Source organism: Bidens hawaiensis, unplaced genomic scaffold (assembly GCF_021521415.1).
Source record: "Bidens hawaiensis isolate Kalapana, Puna unplaced genomic scaffold, B.hawaiensis_p1.1 tig00030170_1, whole genome shotgun sequence".
In the NCBI taxonomy this organism is placed as follows: domain Eukaryota; kingdom Viridiplantae; phylum Streptophyta; class Magnoliopsida; order Asterales; family Asteraceae; genus Bidens; species Bidens hawaiensis.
The window spans coordinates 49,834-66,358 of NW_027505170.1; the positions used below are offsets into that span (position 1 = coordinate 49,834).

The 16,525-nt window shown below is 37.0% G+C and overlaps 2 protein-coding genes across 2 annotated transcripts; both read right to left on the bottom strand.

Annotated features, from left to right (window-relative positions):
* Positions 1–5,354: 5,354 nt before the first annotated feature.
* LOC143611208 (psbP domain-containing protein 7, chloroplastic-like) lies at positions 5,355–7,264 on the bottom strand. The gene is made up of 3 exons (XM_077085467.1): positions 6,944–7,264; positions 6,665–6,869; positions 5,355–5,749 (listed from the first exon to the last, which is right to left on the bottom strand). The coding sequence occupies exons 1-3, from the start codon at positions 7,215–7,217 to the stop codon at positions 5,437–5,439; spliced, it is 792 nt and encodes a 263-aa protein (XP_076941582.1). The 5' UTR covers positions 7,218–7,264; the 3' UTR covers positions 5,355–5,436.
* A 3,077-nt stretch (positions 7,265–10,341) lies between these two features.
* Positions 10,342–12,063, bottom strand: LOC143611207 (pentatricopeptide repeat-containing protein At1g80150, mitochondrial-like). Its single transcript, XM_077085466.1, has one exon. The coding sequence runs from the start codon at positions 12,061–12,063 to the stop codon at positions 10,852–10,854; it is 1,212 nt and encodes a 403-aa protein (XP_076941581.1). The 3' UTR covers positions 10,342–10,851.
* Between the last annotated feature and the right edge of the window lie 4,462 nt (positions 12,064–16,525).

Here is a 16,525-nt window from a genome sequence, read left to right on the forward strand (position 1 = left end):
CAGCAGCCCCTAGCATGGTCCAAGAGGCAGAGTGTCACACCCCGACCAAAGGCGGCGGAACATGCCGGGATCTAACGATTGCCCATAAGCACATGACACTAATTAAAGCGTCAATATTTAACAAACTCATTTCATTTCACAACATTGAAAATGTCACATAGCAAATATTCATAAACAGCCATAACAAGATATCACAATATATAGCAAATTAAATATTGTTCATTTTACTAATATCCTAAAGGTCTTGACAACGTTTTCTCCACAAGCTTATGTCAACCAAGATGCAAAACCTGTAACATTTCATAAAATAAAGTTTATCAACACAAAGGTTGGTGAGAAATTCTTAAGTTTGAGCATATATATATGTAATAAGAAAAGCCATAAAACTCGTATACGAAACAATAAATAAAAGAATAATTTTGGTAAAAGATAAATCGCTAATAGAATTGCGTTAGCGACACCTAATTATAAGGGGATGCCAAATAGTCTAGGATTTAGTAGTTATCGTTAATTGCATTACGTTAACGACACCTTGCTATAAAGGGTTGCCAAATAGACTAGGATTTTATAGTTCCACCAACCAAAAGCGATAAACACATAGGCATATATTCATAGAACACCAAATCGAGCAATTATTTAAGTAAAGTATACAATAACATTTGTGGTTTAAGACTCAAGTATAAAGCATTTAGTTTGAATAAGTAATAAATGTCACCCCCAAAACAAAAGATGAAAAACGGGGTAAGAAAGTACTCATGTTCAAGTAATAAACTTGAAAGATGATAATTTGAAGATTTGCCAGAACGACGGGTTTAACGAACAAAGCCTAAAAAGGAAAGAAGTCTCGGATTTAGAAATTTTGTCTTGAAAGTTTTTAAGTAAAATAAATGTTGAGAAATGTAAACAGTTAAAGTTTCAATGTTTCAATGTTTAAAATGTAACTATTACAATTTATAATAATAACCCTTTAAAAATGTAAGTTTGCTCGAAACCGGGTTAAAGTATCTAACCTTAATATTTACTCAACGTATGTTAAGTAATAAGATGGGTAAAATGCAAGAATGCAAATCCCTTTGGAATAAAGATACTAAACGGGTTTTAACGAGTGTTCGGGTTGTTGGTTCAGGTCTTGAAAATTGGTCAAATCCAAAGTCAACTTTCCAAAATAATGAATGTTATGAGATAATTCAATAAAACTTAATAAGACTTAACCAAGTATGTAGATCTATTGTTTTAGAACTAGCAACGCACGTTAAGATAGTGTTCGGTTTTGTCGGTCCAAACTTTTTTATAAGATCAAGTTGGATCCAACATTTCCAAGTACTTAAGAAAATTATAAAAATCAGTTTGTAAACTATTTTTAAAGAAATATACAAGTCTTGATAGCTAAAAACACACTTGTGTGTCTTAAGCGAGTGAAAATCGGTTTAGTTCGGTTTGGTTTGGTTTCCATCTCACAATAAGTTCATAGATGGTTTCCACATGCCCAAATATCCAAGAACTTATATAATAATGTACAAATGAAAATACTTAAGTTTTACAACTAAAAAGTTAACAATAAAGTCTTTAAACAAATGTTCGGTTTTCGGTTCGGATCTAGTTTTGGGTTAAGACCGAGGTTAGAATCTACAAACCCATAACCATAAAACTTATAAAAAATGATTTTATAAACTGAGATCTAACATTAAACATGTTTAAACAAGTATTGAACAAAAACTAGTCAGCAAAGTTCGGTTTACGGTCCAGAGCTATTTACGGTTAAACCGAAGCATAGACTCTTAGAACCCATAACCATGGAACTTGTAAATAAACTAAAATGAGCAGAAGTTAAGCATGGTTAGTATGTATAAACATGTTATATAAGAGTGTGTGTGTGTGTGTGTGTGTGTGTATCAAGAACACGAGGTCCTCCATGAAACCTTGCCTTACAAGGTCCGAAACCTCACCGATCGAGACCGGAGAAGTAACTACCAAAGGTAACAAGGGGTGTATATTATATATATGTTGTACCACCATATTCAAGTATTATTATGACTATATAAGTTAATTAGAAGGAAAGATTAAACTCGACTTTTGGAAGTCAAACCTTCAAGAACAACTAAGAAAATAACCTTGAATCTATGAAGTTTGAGAGATAATTTGGAGTTGTAGCAGCGGAAAATGAAGGGAAATGGTGGTGTATATATAGGGTAATGTTGGTGGTCAAATATGGATGAGAATTACAAGAGTTTTCATGCAAAATGGGTCAAGACAAGTCACAAACAAACAATAAACGAGTTGCTTCACTGAAGAAGGGTCGCGCCAAGGGACGGCTATGGGTGTCCCCACATTGCGTAGCGCGATGGGGTGTATGCCAGACTTTTCCAAACTTTCAAAAATGGCAGATTTGGCCCATGTAGTTCGTTTTAAGTGATTTTTACGCGTTTTAAGGACCGAAAAGGATGTTTTCAAGACCCAACAAGTGTAAAACAATATTATAACATACAATCCATCATTTTGATTATATCATAAGCTTCGGTTTACAGAACGGGTCGGTTTACATAATAAACGAATACAAATCGAGACCCAAAATTGACGAATGTCACACAGAGCCCCTGTCTGGGATCGAGCTGCCAGGTCAGCTTCGAAAATTTTTATTTTCATTAACATTCCTTTATTAAAATTTCATCAAAAAACTCAAGTCTGAACTAATCGAATTCTCAATTCTAATCGAATGGCAGATTCTAATAGAATGGAAATTCTAATCGAATCGAATCACCCATTCGATTCGATTACTTTTTCTGGTCATTCTCGATCACATTTCTCGTGCTATTCGATTACTTCTTCTTTGAATAGGGCTTCTTAAGGACCCGATTCAAATATGGGTTAGATTTTCATCACTTCCCAGCCTTTCCTTTTGACTCGTTTTGCCCGCTTTGCATAAGGAACGAGCGTTGGTCTATACAACATCGTTTCCTTGCGTTAACACGGTCCATACGTCACCCATTTGTCCCATTTCATTCCAAACACCTCGTTTACGTCCAAGTTTATAACTTTCCTACTTAATAAGGCCCGATTTGCCTTTGTATCGAATCTTAGGGCAAATCGTCTTCAAAAACTAAACCTTTATATATAAAACGTACCTTTTTGGCATATTGTGGCTACGGGTTAGCTCCAACGTGCGATTATGGACGTTTTACTTGTTTGTATAGCGAAGATCTAACACAAACCCTTCTTGGTTCAGATTTAAATCTAATCCATAATGAATGAGAGTGTTTGTGTGTGTTTTTGAGTGTGTATGGAGGCTAGAAGATGGAAATGAGGGTTTTAGGGAGGTTTAAGGGAGTTTATATACCCTTAAGCCCATGGACCTAAGACCCATAACCATCCCTTCTTCCATCTTTTATTGTCCAAGCCCACACTTTATTATTTATTTAACTTAACTAAATAATAACACACCCTTAAGTAAACGAAATTTCTTTTTATTTATTATCATCGAAAGTAGGATGTTAAAAAGTTCAAACGATGCTTTTGAAGAAGAAAGAATGGTCAAGTACTCGAAATAGAGGCTCAAGACAGAGAATCCGTCCTTATGTATCCATTTTGCTATAACGGTCTTTGTGACGGAATCCTGAATGACAAAATAAGATCGAGAAAATAAGAAATCAATTGATTAATCATTTGTAAGCTTGATAAAGGAGAGTAAGTTTTTCTTAAGATTAGGGACAATTAGAACATCGTTTAATTTTAAGTGCGGATTAATGGGAAGAGTACTAATACGAGAGATTAGAAGAATATTAGCACTACCGAAGGCAACCTTCTCATTTCCTTGATAAGAGGTCAACAAGTCAACATGAGAAGTTGATGGTGTCATATGATTTGTAGCACCAGAGTCAACGCACCAATCCGGTTTGGAAGCGGAGATTTTACAGTCCGCATAGAATGCTTGAGCAAGATTTGCAGCTGAATAGGATGACTAATGAGCAAAACTTTTTAGATTTGGGCGTGCATTTGCGAAGTGCCCATTTGTGCGACATAACTGGCATTCAGGAGGTTGACGACCTCGCCCACGAGAGTTCATTAAACTGCCGGAATATCCTCTACTAAAACGACTGCGACCTCAATCGTTTGAGCGAGCAAAAGTTTCATGGGAAGTAAAGGAAACCGGAGCAGGTTCAGGCCCACGAAGAGAAGCAAGAAATATCCCGTGTCCCTTGGCTTTAGAGAGAAGGTCATGAAAAGGAGGAGGAGGTCGTACAGCGTGATGTGTCATGGAGAACGATTCGAAGGTTGGTCCTAAACCACAAAGAAACTAATGAGTTTTATCGGAGTCCGAAAGCGGCTTTCCAATTGCAGCCATTTGATCACAAATTGCCTTGAATTTTCGCTCAAAAACAACAACAAAAGAGTTCCCTATTTTGGTTGTCTTGGGTGTCTTTAAGATTTTGTGCTCTCCCCAATGAATAATAGTTATAAGTCGATTCAAATGCTTGCCAGACATCATGAGTAGATGAGAGACATAAGACTTCAGACACGGCTTCTTCTGTGAGTGAAGATTGAATGAGTAAGAGGACCCGCTGATCGGTTTGAAACCAGAGCATAGTTGGGATTGGGGTTTATTATTTCGTCAACAGTTAGTGTTTTTGGAGATGCGGGATTGTGCCATTAACAAAACGACACCAGCCCCGAAAGAGGAGGAAGGGTTTGATTTGGTTTTTCCATTGTAGAAAGTTTGTGGGAGAGAGCTTGATATTTGAAGGAAGGTGTTCATTGGAAGGGAGGAATTTAGTTTGGGAGGACATTAGAAAGAATATTTTTTAGAGCAACAACTATGGTTAAAGGGTTGGAATGAAAAAGAATCGTAGATAGACTCTATACCGTGTGAAAATATGTAATTTCACCACATAAATGCTTTTGATATTACGACGCATTTATAATACGTTTTTACATACAAGATAACATAAATCAAGGGATTGCATTAAATAACAATATTGACTAAATTAGTAGGAGAGGATTATGTGCCTTGATCTTTGTCTTTAAAATTTTCAATAGTTATCTATTTTGCTTCAGTATATTCGCTACAAATCAAAACAAAAATTGAAGATTTAGTTACGATTAGAAATTAGAAATCTACTTGTCTATCATCATTCATGGATTCTTTATTCATACTCAATCAACTGGACATGTTGATCCAATTTTATCATTTTATTTTGCAACTTTATAATCCAAGTTTTCAGTTTTTAATTGACCTTGGATAACTGACCAAATCCTACAAGACAACTCACAATTTTAGAGAAACTTTATTAATTTAAGTTAACCAGATTAACAAGTCAACTTAACCGAACAGTATCCACACCATGATACAAGGTGTGTGAGTTGTATTCACTTTCATGTTTCAACTGCATTATCAAGGCAAAAAGTGTTATTAGTCTATCCGCTAACCCACACATTCATGGACTATAAAGTTAGGCTAAAAGAATCCGCAATCTGGTAAAAGTCCGACTTCAGCTCGGGCCATGAAGATTCCGGTGTTTGTGCATTGAGAGTGAATAAACAACCACCACGAGCGCAACAAACAGCCACATTGTGCCGCCTAAACAAAGGGCTTTCTACCATGAATTCCAACACATAGTATTTGACTTTCTTCGTGTCATCTTCTCTAAGGTTTGACTTTATAAGCGTTCCTTTAACGTCAGGCTGTCGGCTTGATCCTGTGATCGTCCGTACAATAGCTTCTCCTACTTCCTCCGGACCTCCAAATGCTTCAATTCTATCAACAATAACTCATAGGCGTAATTGGCAATATAATGTAAGAACTAAGAAGTAAGAATCTTGACTTTTTAAGTCAAACTTAACTATTTCATTTTCTAATCAATCTTCAATGTCCCCACATAAAATTTTGTTGCAAAGTATGGTTAAAAACCTTTTATTGACGCATGATCAAATTTGATGTTTTAAAAAAAACGTGTTTGACTTTTTAGGTCAACTTTACATTTCATTTTTGTTTAGCGTAGAGGTTCAATGAGTAACTCGCTCGTGAGCTACTCACAGTCGACTCGCTAAAAGCTTGAAAAGAATTTGAGTTTTAACAAGCTTGAGCTTGAGACTGAGCATAAATATAAGCTTGCTTTATTAATAACGAGTCTAAGCTTCACCCATCAAGCTGAAGTATGCTCGCAAGTTTAACCAACCTATTAATTATATAATTCTAAGTTAATATATTACAGGGATATTGGATTTATAATCCCAATTTTGACTATTGATTGGCGCTAAGCCCAACTTAAGAAATGTACCAGGACAGGCCCAACTTTCAACCATTTTTCCTCCACCAAGCTTCTTTTTTTTCTAAACGCAGTCTAACGCCGTTAGTTTGTGATGATGTGGCTGCTTGCGTGAACAATTATGTGGAAATATTAAGTGACGTGGACCGCTTATATGACAAATGTTTTTTTAGTCAATAATAACTATTATTATTATATAAAATTATGATATCAGTAATTTATATTATGGTATGTATAAAGATATATTTATAAATTTGTATAAAGTAATTATAAATATAAATAAAACAAGCCAGCCCCAAACCGAGCTCGTTACTTGCAAGTCGATCTCAAGCTTTATAACTAGAGCTCGAAACAAGCCAAGCTCAGACTCGGCTCGTTTACACTTGAAGTAACATGCAACTTACGAGAAATTGAGCGAAACAGGGGAAACGATAACGCTAACATTCAATTCTCCAGTCGAGCCTGGCGGCCCGAAGGCAACAACCGGTTCGTTCACATTCCTACGACGGTTCAGAGGCGGCGGGTCTAGTGATCTTTCCATCTCTGCCTTCCCAGCTGCTCTGTACAATAATGTCTGATCTCCAACCCAATTTTGTGGGTACATAAATTCTATAAACCAGTACAAAAGAGGTCAACGAGTCAAGCATTAACATATGATAAAACATTATTAATTAATTAATTACCAAATCCTTGTTCAGAATGAATGCACCGACTGTAGCCTTTGATGGGATAAAGCACATCCAGTTTGAGATTCCGGGAATATTCCGGCGACAGGCCGAGGAGAAAACTCGTGGTTCCGGCGAAGTTAGCGCCGACGGCGACTAAAGAAGCTGAGCCAATGCCGGTTAGAAGCCGTCGTCTGAATTGGTCGGCGGTTGTGGGCGAGGTGTCTTTCCGGTCACCGGGGTTTTGTTGAGTCATGTAAGTCCGGTAAGGGTAGGAGTGTTGAATTGCCATCGGAATGACCGGTGGTTTGTGATCAAAGCTTATCTTTGTTTCTTTTGGATTTTGCACATTTGTAAATTATACAATGCCACGTCATATTGACACATCTTTTTTCAAAGAAAATCAAATTTATATGTGGACCTGTTTGATGGTATGAACCGATCATATTCTAAATAACCGATCAATTCGGTGATTTATGCTCTTCCATATAGGAGCAAACAGACCATACCCGACCCGGAATCGTTCAATGGTATTCTCAAGACCTGAGAACCGACAATATTGTAATATAACCAGTTGTGATCAGTTCAAATCCCACACAGTGTCTTACATGGTTTATGCTATTGATAATAACTCATATAATGTGCATATGCAAATATAAGGAAAAACTAGATGAATTTAGGGGAAGAATACTATATGTAAATTTAAACATTTTTTTACATGCTATTGCGAACACTCTTCTAAATTTAAACAATTAACATTTCAAAAAATTTGCACTCATCGAAAAAATAATTGTCGATAATATATTTAAAATAGTGACCTTTGACACCCTTTTAACTCTTTGGTAATCATGTAACTTTATTTAATTTCTCAAGTGTTTTTACTTTTAAGTTTACTTTGTTGTGATTATATTATTTTCTAAGATTATTACAAAACTCTCCAGTATTGAGTGATGGTAAAGAAGCTCTTGTCAAAGAGAGTTAGTGATTGTGGACAAAAAGTGCGTAAGACGTGTTAACAAAGAGTTACCGCATAAGATCTCCTTACCACTAAAGAAACAAGTTGCTAATGATGGCAACTATACGTGCACAAATCGGGTATTTTATGGTTCCAACGGTCCTAAAACGGTTTCTTAAAAACCGGTACAAAATGTATCAAAACCAATGTTATATAATTGTAGGATCTCTAAAACAGGTTCCAACAGTCCTAAAACGGCTATAATGCCATTGGAAGCGGTTCCAACAGCTATAATTCAAGTATGCATCTCATTTAATGCAATACCCGGTGGAACCGATTATTCCGGGTACGAAATGGAACTGAGTTGGAACCAGAACCGAGTAGGAACCGATTTCTGAAACAAAAGAGAGAACCGGTAGGGTTTTCCGGGTATAGGGTATACCGGGTAGAAACTGGAACCGGTTCTGCGGTCGGGTACGGAACCGGTTTTTTGTGCACATCTAGATGGCAACTAGTTACCACAAGAGTAAATTGCTACTGGTAACAAATCATTGTTGAAGAAGAAACTTTTTTTACTGGCGAAGGAACTTGTTGATACAAGTTACTCGTTGAATGAAGTTACCAATGATAAAGAGTTGTTCTTAAAGATCAAAGTTAAAGATAACGCACGCGTTTATTTCTCGACAAGTCAGTTCAAAAATAAAAAGAATTTATCATGAACACGGCAGATAGGAGTAGGCATGTTCAAAACGGTTTGGGACTAGGAACCGGAACCGGTTCCTAACCGGTTCCTATATTCAAAACCCCCTTTTAAAACCGGTTCCAGGCTCGAACCGGTTAGGGAACCGAACCGGTTCTCCCACCCTCGGACCCCTAACCTATCTAACCGGTTCTTACCGGTTCCTAACCCGGTTCCTGTTCGATCCAACGGCTATTTTTGACCCCAACGGTCAAAAAACGGCCTAAAAAACGATTTCCAACAGCTATATTCGATCCAACGGCTAGAACCGGTTAGGAACCGGTTCCGGTTCCTACCCGCCCCCACTCAAAAATGCAAGAACCGGTCACGGATCATCGGGTTGAATCAGATAGGGTCCGGTTCCTACAAAAAACGGGTAGGAACCGGTTCGGGTCCGGTTCGGGTCCACCAGTTCGGTTCCAGGAACCGGTTTCGTTGAACATCTCTAGATAGGAGCCTTGTTCAACCCAAGAAATTCGAGAACCACAAAATATCTCACATACGGTTGAAACCACTGGTCAATTATAAGTCCTTGAATCTGAATAAATTGTTAAACCACCCAATGTAACAACATACATACCCAGACATATAAAAAGTTGAAATTATGCTTATAACACTAGATATACACATATTCAACGGTACACTATAGAAAGGCCAACTGCTGTTCAAATTAGCCCCCAACAACGAATATGGTGAAACCCAAAACTAAACAAATACCTTAAATCACATCAGTTGCAGCAATAACCATGTCATGTGATGGGTAGTACTCATCCATGCCTTATCTTTTATGACGGCGCACAACACAACCGAATCACAGGGAGATCCAACTTCAAGATTGGTGTTATCAGGATTGGTCAAATGGGAAAAATGCAGATCTACAAGTTCATAACAGAGTTGGTCTAACAAGGAATACACAGATTTATAATATAACTAAAGAAAGATATATGCTTAAGTTCATAGTGTATATGCATGCAAGAAATTGCATCCTAATAGTCACATGATAATATGTAAAGAGTTCAAGAAAAAAAAAAGAATTAACGTACTGTTAAACAAGTTTATTATATTATCATTCATAGGTTTTTATCATGCATTGATACTCCAGTAATCTGATTTATTTAACAGGTAACAAGTGGCTATACCCACATTAACAGTTGCAGTTAAAACATTGATGAATATAATAACAATAATACTAATAACTAGTGAAACGAAAGAATGCTGAAAGCGTACGAACCTTTGAAATTACGTATATGCCCCTCCTTCAGATTGCCTTGTTTCCTTGTTCTTCAATCTTCACTGCCAACCTTTCATCTTTTATTCGTAACTTGTCATCTGAGTGGGTGTCATACTAATGAATAATAACAAATAAGCATCCAGTCTTAGTCTTTAACAGGTCTTTTACCATCACAAGCATGCAATAATATGCTTGTTACAAAATATTCATTAGGGTATCCACCACCCATACAAAATGATAACTTGGATACACATTACTATTAAAAATATATATGCATGGGCTAATTTGAGCAAAAATCAATTGTAAAGGGTTCATTTCAATCCACCCAAATCAGACAACAAGTCAAAACGACAAACTATTTTATAACTTCCTAACTTAAAAGGGCCCGAATGGGTTGGCACCACCCATGACCACTGTTTGTCTCCACCACATACCCATTGTCGCCACCACCAACACCGCTGCAACTTCACTGCCACCGCCACCTCCATCGTCGCCATGAGCATCATAAAAATACATCAGGTGAAACTATTTTGGTATTTCTTTTTCTTAAATGACTCATTTCAACTTGACTCCATTTTGGCCAGAACTCATTTTGACCCAAACCATATTGATACTTTTTTAAAACAACCCGTTTTATCAGAATTCATTGACGCAGACCGTACTGACCTAAACCTACTTTGGCGACGTCACCCAAACACACCGACCAGTCCAGTTTGCCCGGCTTAATCAACGTTACGACAGCAGCCATCTAACAACATAGTAAAATTGCAATAACGATATATAAAAATTTTAACTTATACGAGAAAGGTAAAAAGGACAAAACTTTTAAGAACTCAAGTTGGCTATTGTCAAATTCCCATCTAAAATCTTATTAAGATGGTACAACAAATTCACCTAACATGCTAGACTATCTCTTTCGTGGATAATTATCCATCATAAACGAATCTCCAACTAACCGTTTCAAAAACTATACAAAAAACACCAGCTTTTCTACACCAATGTCAACTCTTTTTCAAAAAAGATTCCATTATTCTCAACTGCTTTTCAGAAAATGAAGGTGTTCGTTTACGCACCAAACTTATAATAACCCTAGCCTTGTTTACCTTCCCAATACTCTGCAACCCTTGAAGTAGTTGATAAATGCTATCAACACTCGGAAACCAATTATTTTCCATACTATTTTTGCACATTGTATACGCGGCATCAAACTCACCTTCTCTACATAAATAATGCATCATTGTTTGATAAATTCTAGCATTTGGTTTATAACCTTCATCATGTAAAGCAGAATAAACCCTTTTCGCCATATCAAGATAGCCCGCTCTGCAAAACCCTTTTATCACCAAATTAAACGTAACCTCATCAGGCGTTACTCCAATATACCTCATCATTCCCATTAAACTATTAGCCTGCCACGCGCGTCCTCTCGACACCAAAAACTGAACCCGAGCGTTGAAAGTCGCAAGATTCGGTAAACAACCTCTCATCACCATAAGATTCCAAATACCATTCCCGATTTCCACTCGATTCAGTTTATAAAAAGCAGATATTAGAGTCGTATACGTGACCACATCCGGTCTGATCCCTGATGTTTCTATATTTCCCATCAAGATACAAGCTTTATCAGGCATACCCATTCGACAAAACGCGTCTATCACGATGTTTAAAGAAACAACATCGAATTTAACATCATATTGCAAACGAATGTCGCCAAAAAACGAGTCGAAGGCCTCCAAATCCCCCGTTTGAGCCAAAACCTTAAGAACAGCATTAAGCGACTTAACCGTGCGACTACAGCCATACAAATGCATATCTTTGTAAGTACGAACAGCATGTTTAGTCATTCCAGCTTTTCCATACAGCATAATAATCCTCATGACAAAGCCTTCACGACGACCCTGCTTCAGCGTCTTCTGATGCTCGAGTAAGTCCTCAATGTAATCAAACCGACCGGCACCAGCTAACCTGGAAACGGTGTCATCAAAGGCGTACTGGCTTTCGATCACAGCCCGGTTGGTGGCATTAGCCTTGAACAGTTGAAATAAGTTATGAGGGTTTCTTTCAGCCTTAAGCTTAATTAGGGCAGGCTGGTCTAAAATGAGGGGTTTCTTAATATCGTTTGCGGTTATGTTAATATTATTATTGGAGGATGTAATGGAGGGTGCTGCTGCAGCAATGGTTGTTAATCTGCGGCCTAGGCGCAGCGAGAGCATATTTTATTTTCGAATCTCAGATCAGAATCATATCTGGGTTAATTGAATTGAATAGAATTGAAATATATATGGAGGCCCTAGATGAAGAAGGTTAGGCGTACCTGAACTGGTGTATTGGAGATTGAATGAGAGGATTGCATTGTCAATCGGAGGGAGGGTTTAACGTAGTGGTGAAGGGTTTTACGTTGTTGTGTTTGTGGGTGGTGTGATTCACCAGTTGTTTGCGAGTCATCCAACAAACCATTTTTAGGTTTTCGGATTTCAATCCGCTGCTGGCCCATTTGGCTTTTAGGTTTTTACCAGAATAATATTGACTCCGATACAACACGTTCAAAACGGGTTATATCTCATACCAATTTGAATCGGGTGAAATGGTTTTTTTTCCATGTATTTAAATCGGATCGGGTTCAAACCAATTTGAGAGAATGAGATTACGAACTGACGGGGAGGGTCTTGAACCAAACCTGCTTGAGTTGGGACTCAGTCAGGTTGGAAATTGGTTCATCCATCCCAAAACGATGTCTACCGCTACTCAAATCAGACAACACATTATGTTCATGTATAAAGAAAATCAATCATAGTCTCAAAATATATAAATCTAAATAGTTTTTCTTTAACGAACAACTAAGGTTTCATATATATGCGTAACTAGCTTTAGAGCTCGTGTAACATACAGGATAATCCAAATAATAAAGTTATAAATAAAGTAAATAACCACATAAGGCTAAGGGTAATGGGGCTTGGTTGAGCCCCAATTGATCCAATCAAAACCCGACACGTAGGCGATGACATGGTCATGGATCAAGCCCCTCAACCAAGCCCTATAGTGTGTAGTGGTCCAGGTGATCAAGGGATTGATCCAGTTTTTTATTTATTTAATTATTTTAAATAATACATTAAATAATAATATAAAACATTACATTAATAATAATATAAAATATTACATTGATACTAGTCTAATACAATATCGGGTCTTCTATCCCACAAATGCTCGACCAACTCATGTCGAACGTTGCCGTGTAACTCACGGCTCTTGATGATATTTATGTTGTCGAGTCGATGTTCATTGGTGATCGTCGATTCTTGTCTTGGAATATCACCTTGGTAGTTTTTACAAATAGCGTGACCTAGGGGTGTTCATCGGATCGGATAACGGATTATTCGGGTTATTCGGTTTGGGTTATTCGGATTTGAAACTTTTAGACCATATACGAAATCCGATCCGATCCGAATTAGGAATATTCCTATCCGATCCGAATCTATCCGAATTCAATTCGGATCGGATTCGGATAATATCCGAATAATCCGAAATAAAGCTAAAATCGTTTTCTATCTTTTTGTTCCTAACATTTAATAGTTTAGAACCACAATAAACATACAAACCGGAAAATACGAATTACTCTTAAAATAAATTTAAAGTTTAAACTTCAAATAATAGTCTAACATATATACCAAACCGGAAAATACCAATAAAAACATGTTTTTTATTCGGATTAATCAGATATCCGAATAATCCGAACAATCCGAATTTTTTAAAATTCCATAGCCGAATCCGAATTACTTATTCGGATATTCGGATTGATCCGATTCGAATATCTGAATAAGAATTCGGATCGGTTTATTTGGGTTTCGGTTTCAGTTTGGATTTCGGTTTTTTCGGATTTTGGGTTTCTTGAACACCCCTAGCGTGACCCTCGCCTTCTAGTATCATGTTATGTAGGATTATACACGTGATGACGACTTCTGTTATCTTCTCCCTTGTCCAAAATCTTATTGGATTCGCCAACATTGCCCATCTTTTCTTTAGGACTCCAAACGCCCTTTCAATATCTTTCCTTGCCGATTCTTGTTTCTTCGTGAAGTACTTTCGTTTGTCAGAAATTGGAGACGCGTAAGCTTGAACAAGTATCCCCCATTCGTTGTAAATACCATCAACGAGGTAGTACCCGTACTTGAAATGTTCTCCATTTGCAAAAAAATCTTGAGGGGGTTCAACCCCGTCGATAAGGTCATCGATTATCGGTGATTGATCGATAACATTGAGGTCATTATTAGACACGGCAACCCCAAAGAACGCATGCCAAAACCAAAGATCCTGTGACACCACCGCCTCAAGTACAATAGTAGGGTCGGGGTGATCACCTCGATGGAATTGACCTCGCCAAGCAGTAGGACACATAGCCCAACCAACATGCATAAAATCAAGGCTCCTGAGCATCCGGGGGAAACCATGCTTTTCACCGTGCACCTCGTATATGCGTTGGATAGCATACATTGTTGGTCTACGTAAGTATCTCCGCTTGTATAGCGATATGACCCCTGAATATAATTATTAAAATTATATAAGTTATATAAATATTTAAACAATATATTAACAAACGTAAATAATAAAATAATATTAAAACTATATACCTCTACAAAAGTGGTTAAGCGCATCGCGTCCGGTCTTTTTAGCCATTTATAGATACTCGTCCAACATGTTCGATCCAACACCATACGCTAGTTGCCGAAGAGCGGCGGTAATTTTTTGAGTAGTCGTGAACCTGGGCTTACCTCTAACGTCATCCCTTTGTTGGAAATACTCAAAGTGCTCCTGCAAGTCATTTGCTAGACGCATGAATAATCGTTTTGTCATTCGAAAACGGGTTCTAAAACTATCCTCACCATATGTGGGATTGGGACTAAAATAATGACGTATAAAAGTTTCGTTAGCAGTCTTTCGATCACGAATACCTGGTTGCCGGAATAATAGGGCTCGGGGGCGTTTTTTATCTATCAAAAAGCTTATCGTCGTTTGAACCGCTTGACTAATGAGTTCGTCTCCTTCGGTAGAATAGGAAGACGATGACGACGATGCCATTTATAAATATGGGGAGAAATAGAAGTTTTGGTAGAGGGACAGTGTGGTTTGAGTTTTTATAAAGTATGTGTGTGGATTTGTATTTATAGGTAAAAAATATTATATATATATATTGACTGGCCAACAGATAATTTGACCAGTCAACTCTCCTCTAACGGCTACAACGCTCCCGCGGTCCCAACCACGGTGCTCGTCCGCGCCCATGCTCACTTGATGGGTATAGCGGTGTTCGCGAGCCACATCACCATCCACCTGGACCGCGCCCCTCCAACCACCCCCATTACCCATATTCTAATGTATATAAAAAATGTATTACATTTATGTTTGTATCTATAATATGTGTACATAAATTTATTTAATTTATATTACAAAATGATTTCTTTCAAATAAAGAATGAACTTAATAAAAAAATAAGAATAATGCAAGTGCAAAAACATACCCGAGAACGCCCTATCTATTGGAAATTTCATTCTCAGTATTATATATGTATATTTGAAAGAATTTTGGCTATAAACTTGTTTGACATTTTCAAGTTCAAACTTTGAACCCGTAACAATTTTGAGTAACAATTTTGACAATAAATCTATTGCATTCTCAAACTTCAAAAAAATACTCATATTACTCTTTTTTGACACGTAACAAATATTGAGCCAGATGTAGTTAACTTGTACCAAACAATCTATTTACCAACTTTTTATCTGTAACAATCAGATTTAAGTTCCACAAAAAACCCAAAACAATAATTGATATATATGAAAAAAAAAATAAAAAAAAAACTAAAGATGGTAAACTTTATTATATATGAAAGTAATTGTTATATCTATCCTTACATTATAGTTTAGTAAATTAATGGAAAAAAATAAATAGATAGATTTAAAGCTTATGTTTATCATTTATAAATTTATATGAAAATTTTAAAAAAAAATCAATAGATATATGGATTGATTTTATAAAAATGATCAACTGTGAAGCATATATTTATAATTTAATGATTAAAAATTTGTTTTGTAAAATGAATATTCAAGTTGGATGTTAAATGGTGTTTTTTGTTTTTCTGAAAAAAAGTTTGTGTAGCTTGTATTGTCTGCGCCGCGCAGACATTGCTATCTGCAGATTTTTTGTTTTCTCGAAAACGTTTCATTAAAAAAAACGTATGTGCTAGCTCTTTTTGGTGCAGACTTATCCACTTTTGAGATCTTCTAAGGTCTGCAAAGGGTTAAAAGACCACACACAACCAACACCCATTGTCCACCACCACCACCATCACCCATCATCCACCACCTTCCACCACCCACTCCCCGTCTGCCACCACCACCACCCGTCAAGGTAGAGTTTACAGGTCTTCTTAATCTCAATATATCAAGATAATTTGACATCTTCTCTAGATAAATAAAGTTTGATTAGACTTGAATAATAGAAGAGATTAACCTTGAAGTGTGTATGTGTAAATGTTGTAGAGAAAGGGGTGAGAACTTAGTTTAAAATGAGTCTTCAATTTGTATCCAAGCATGTGAGATGCACGAATAAGGACATGGTCACAACCACCTATGGAGCGGCCAACCACCGATGCCAACAAATCCAAAACCTTTATACTCTTACAAG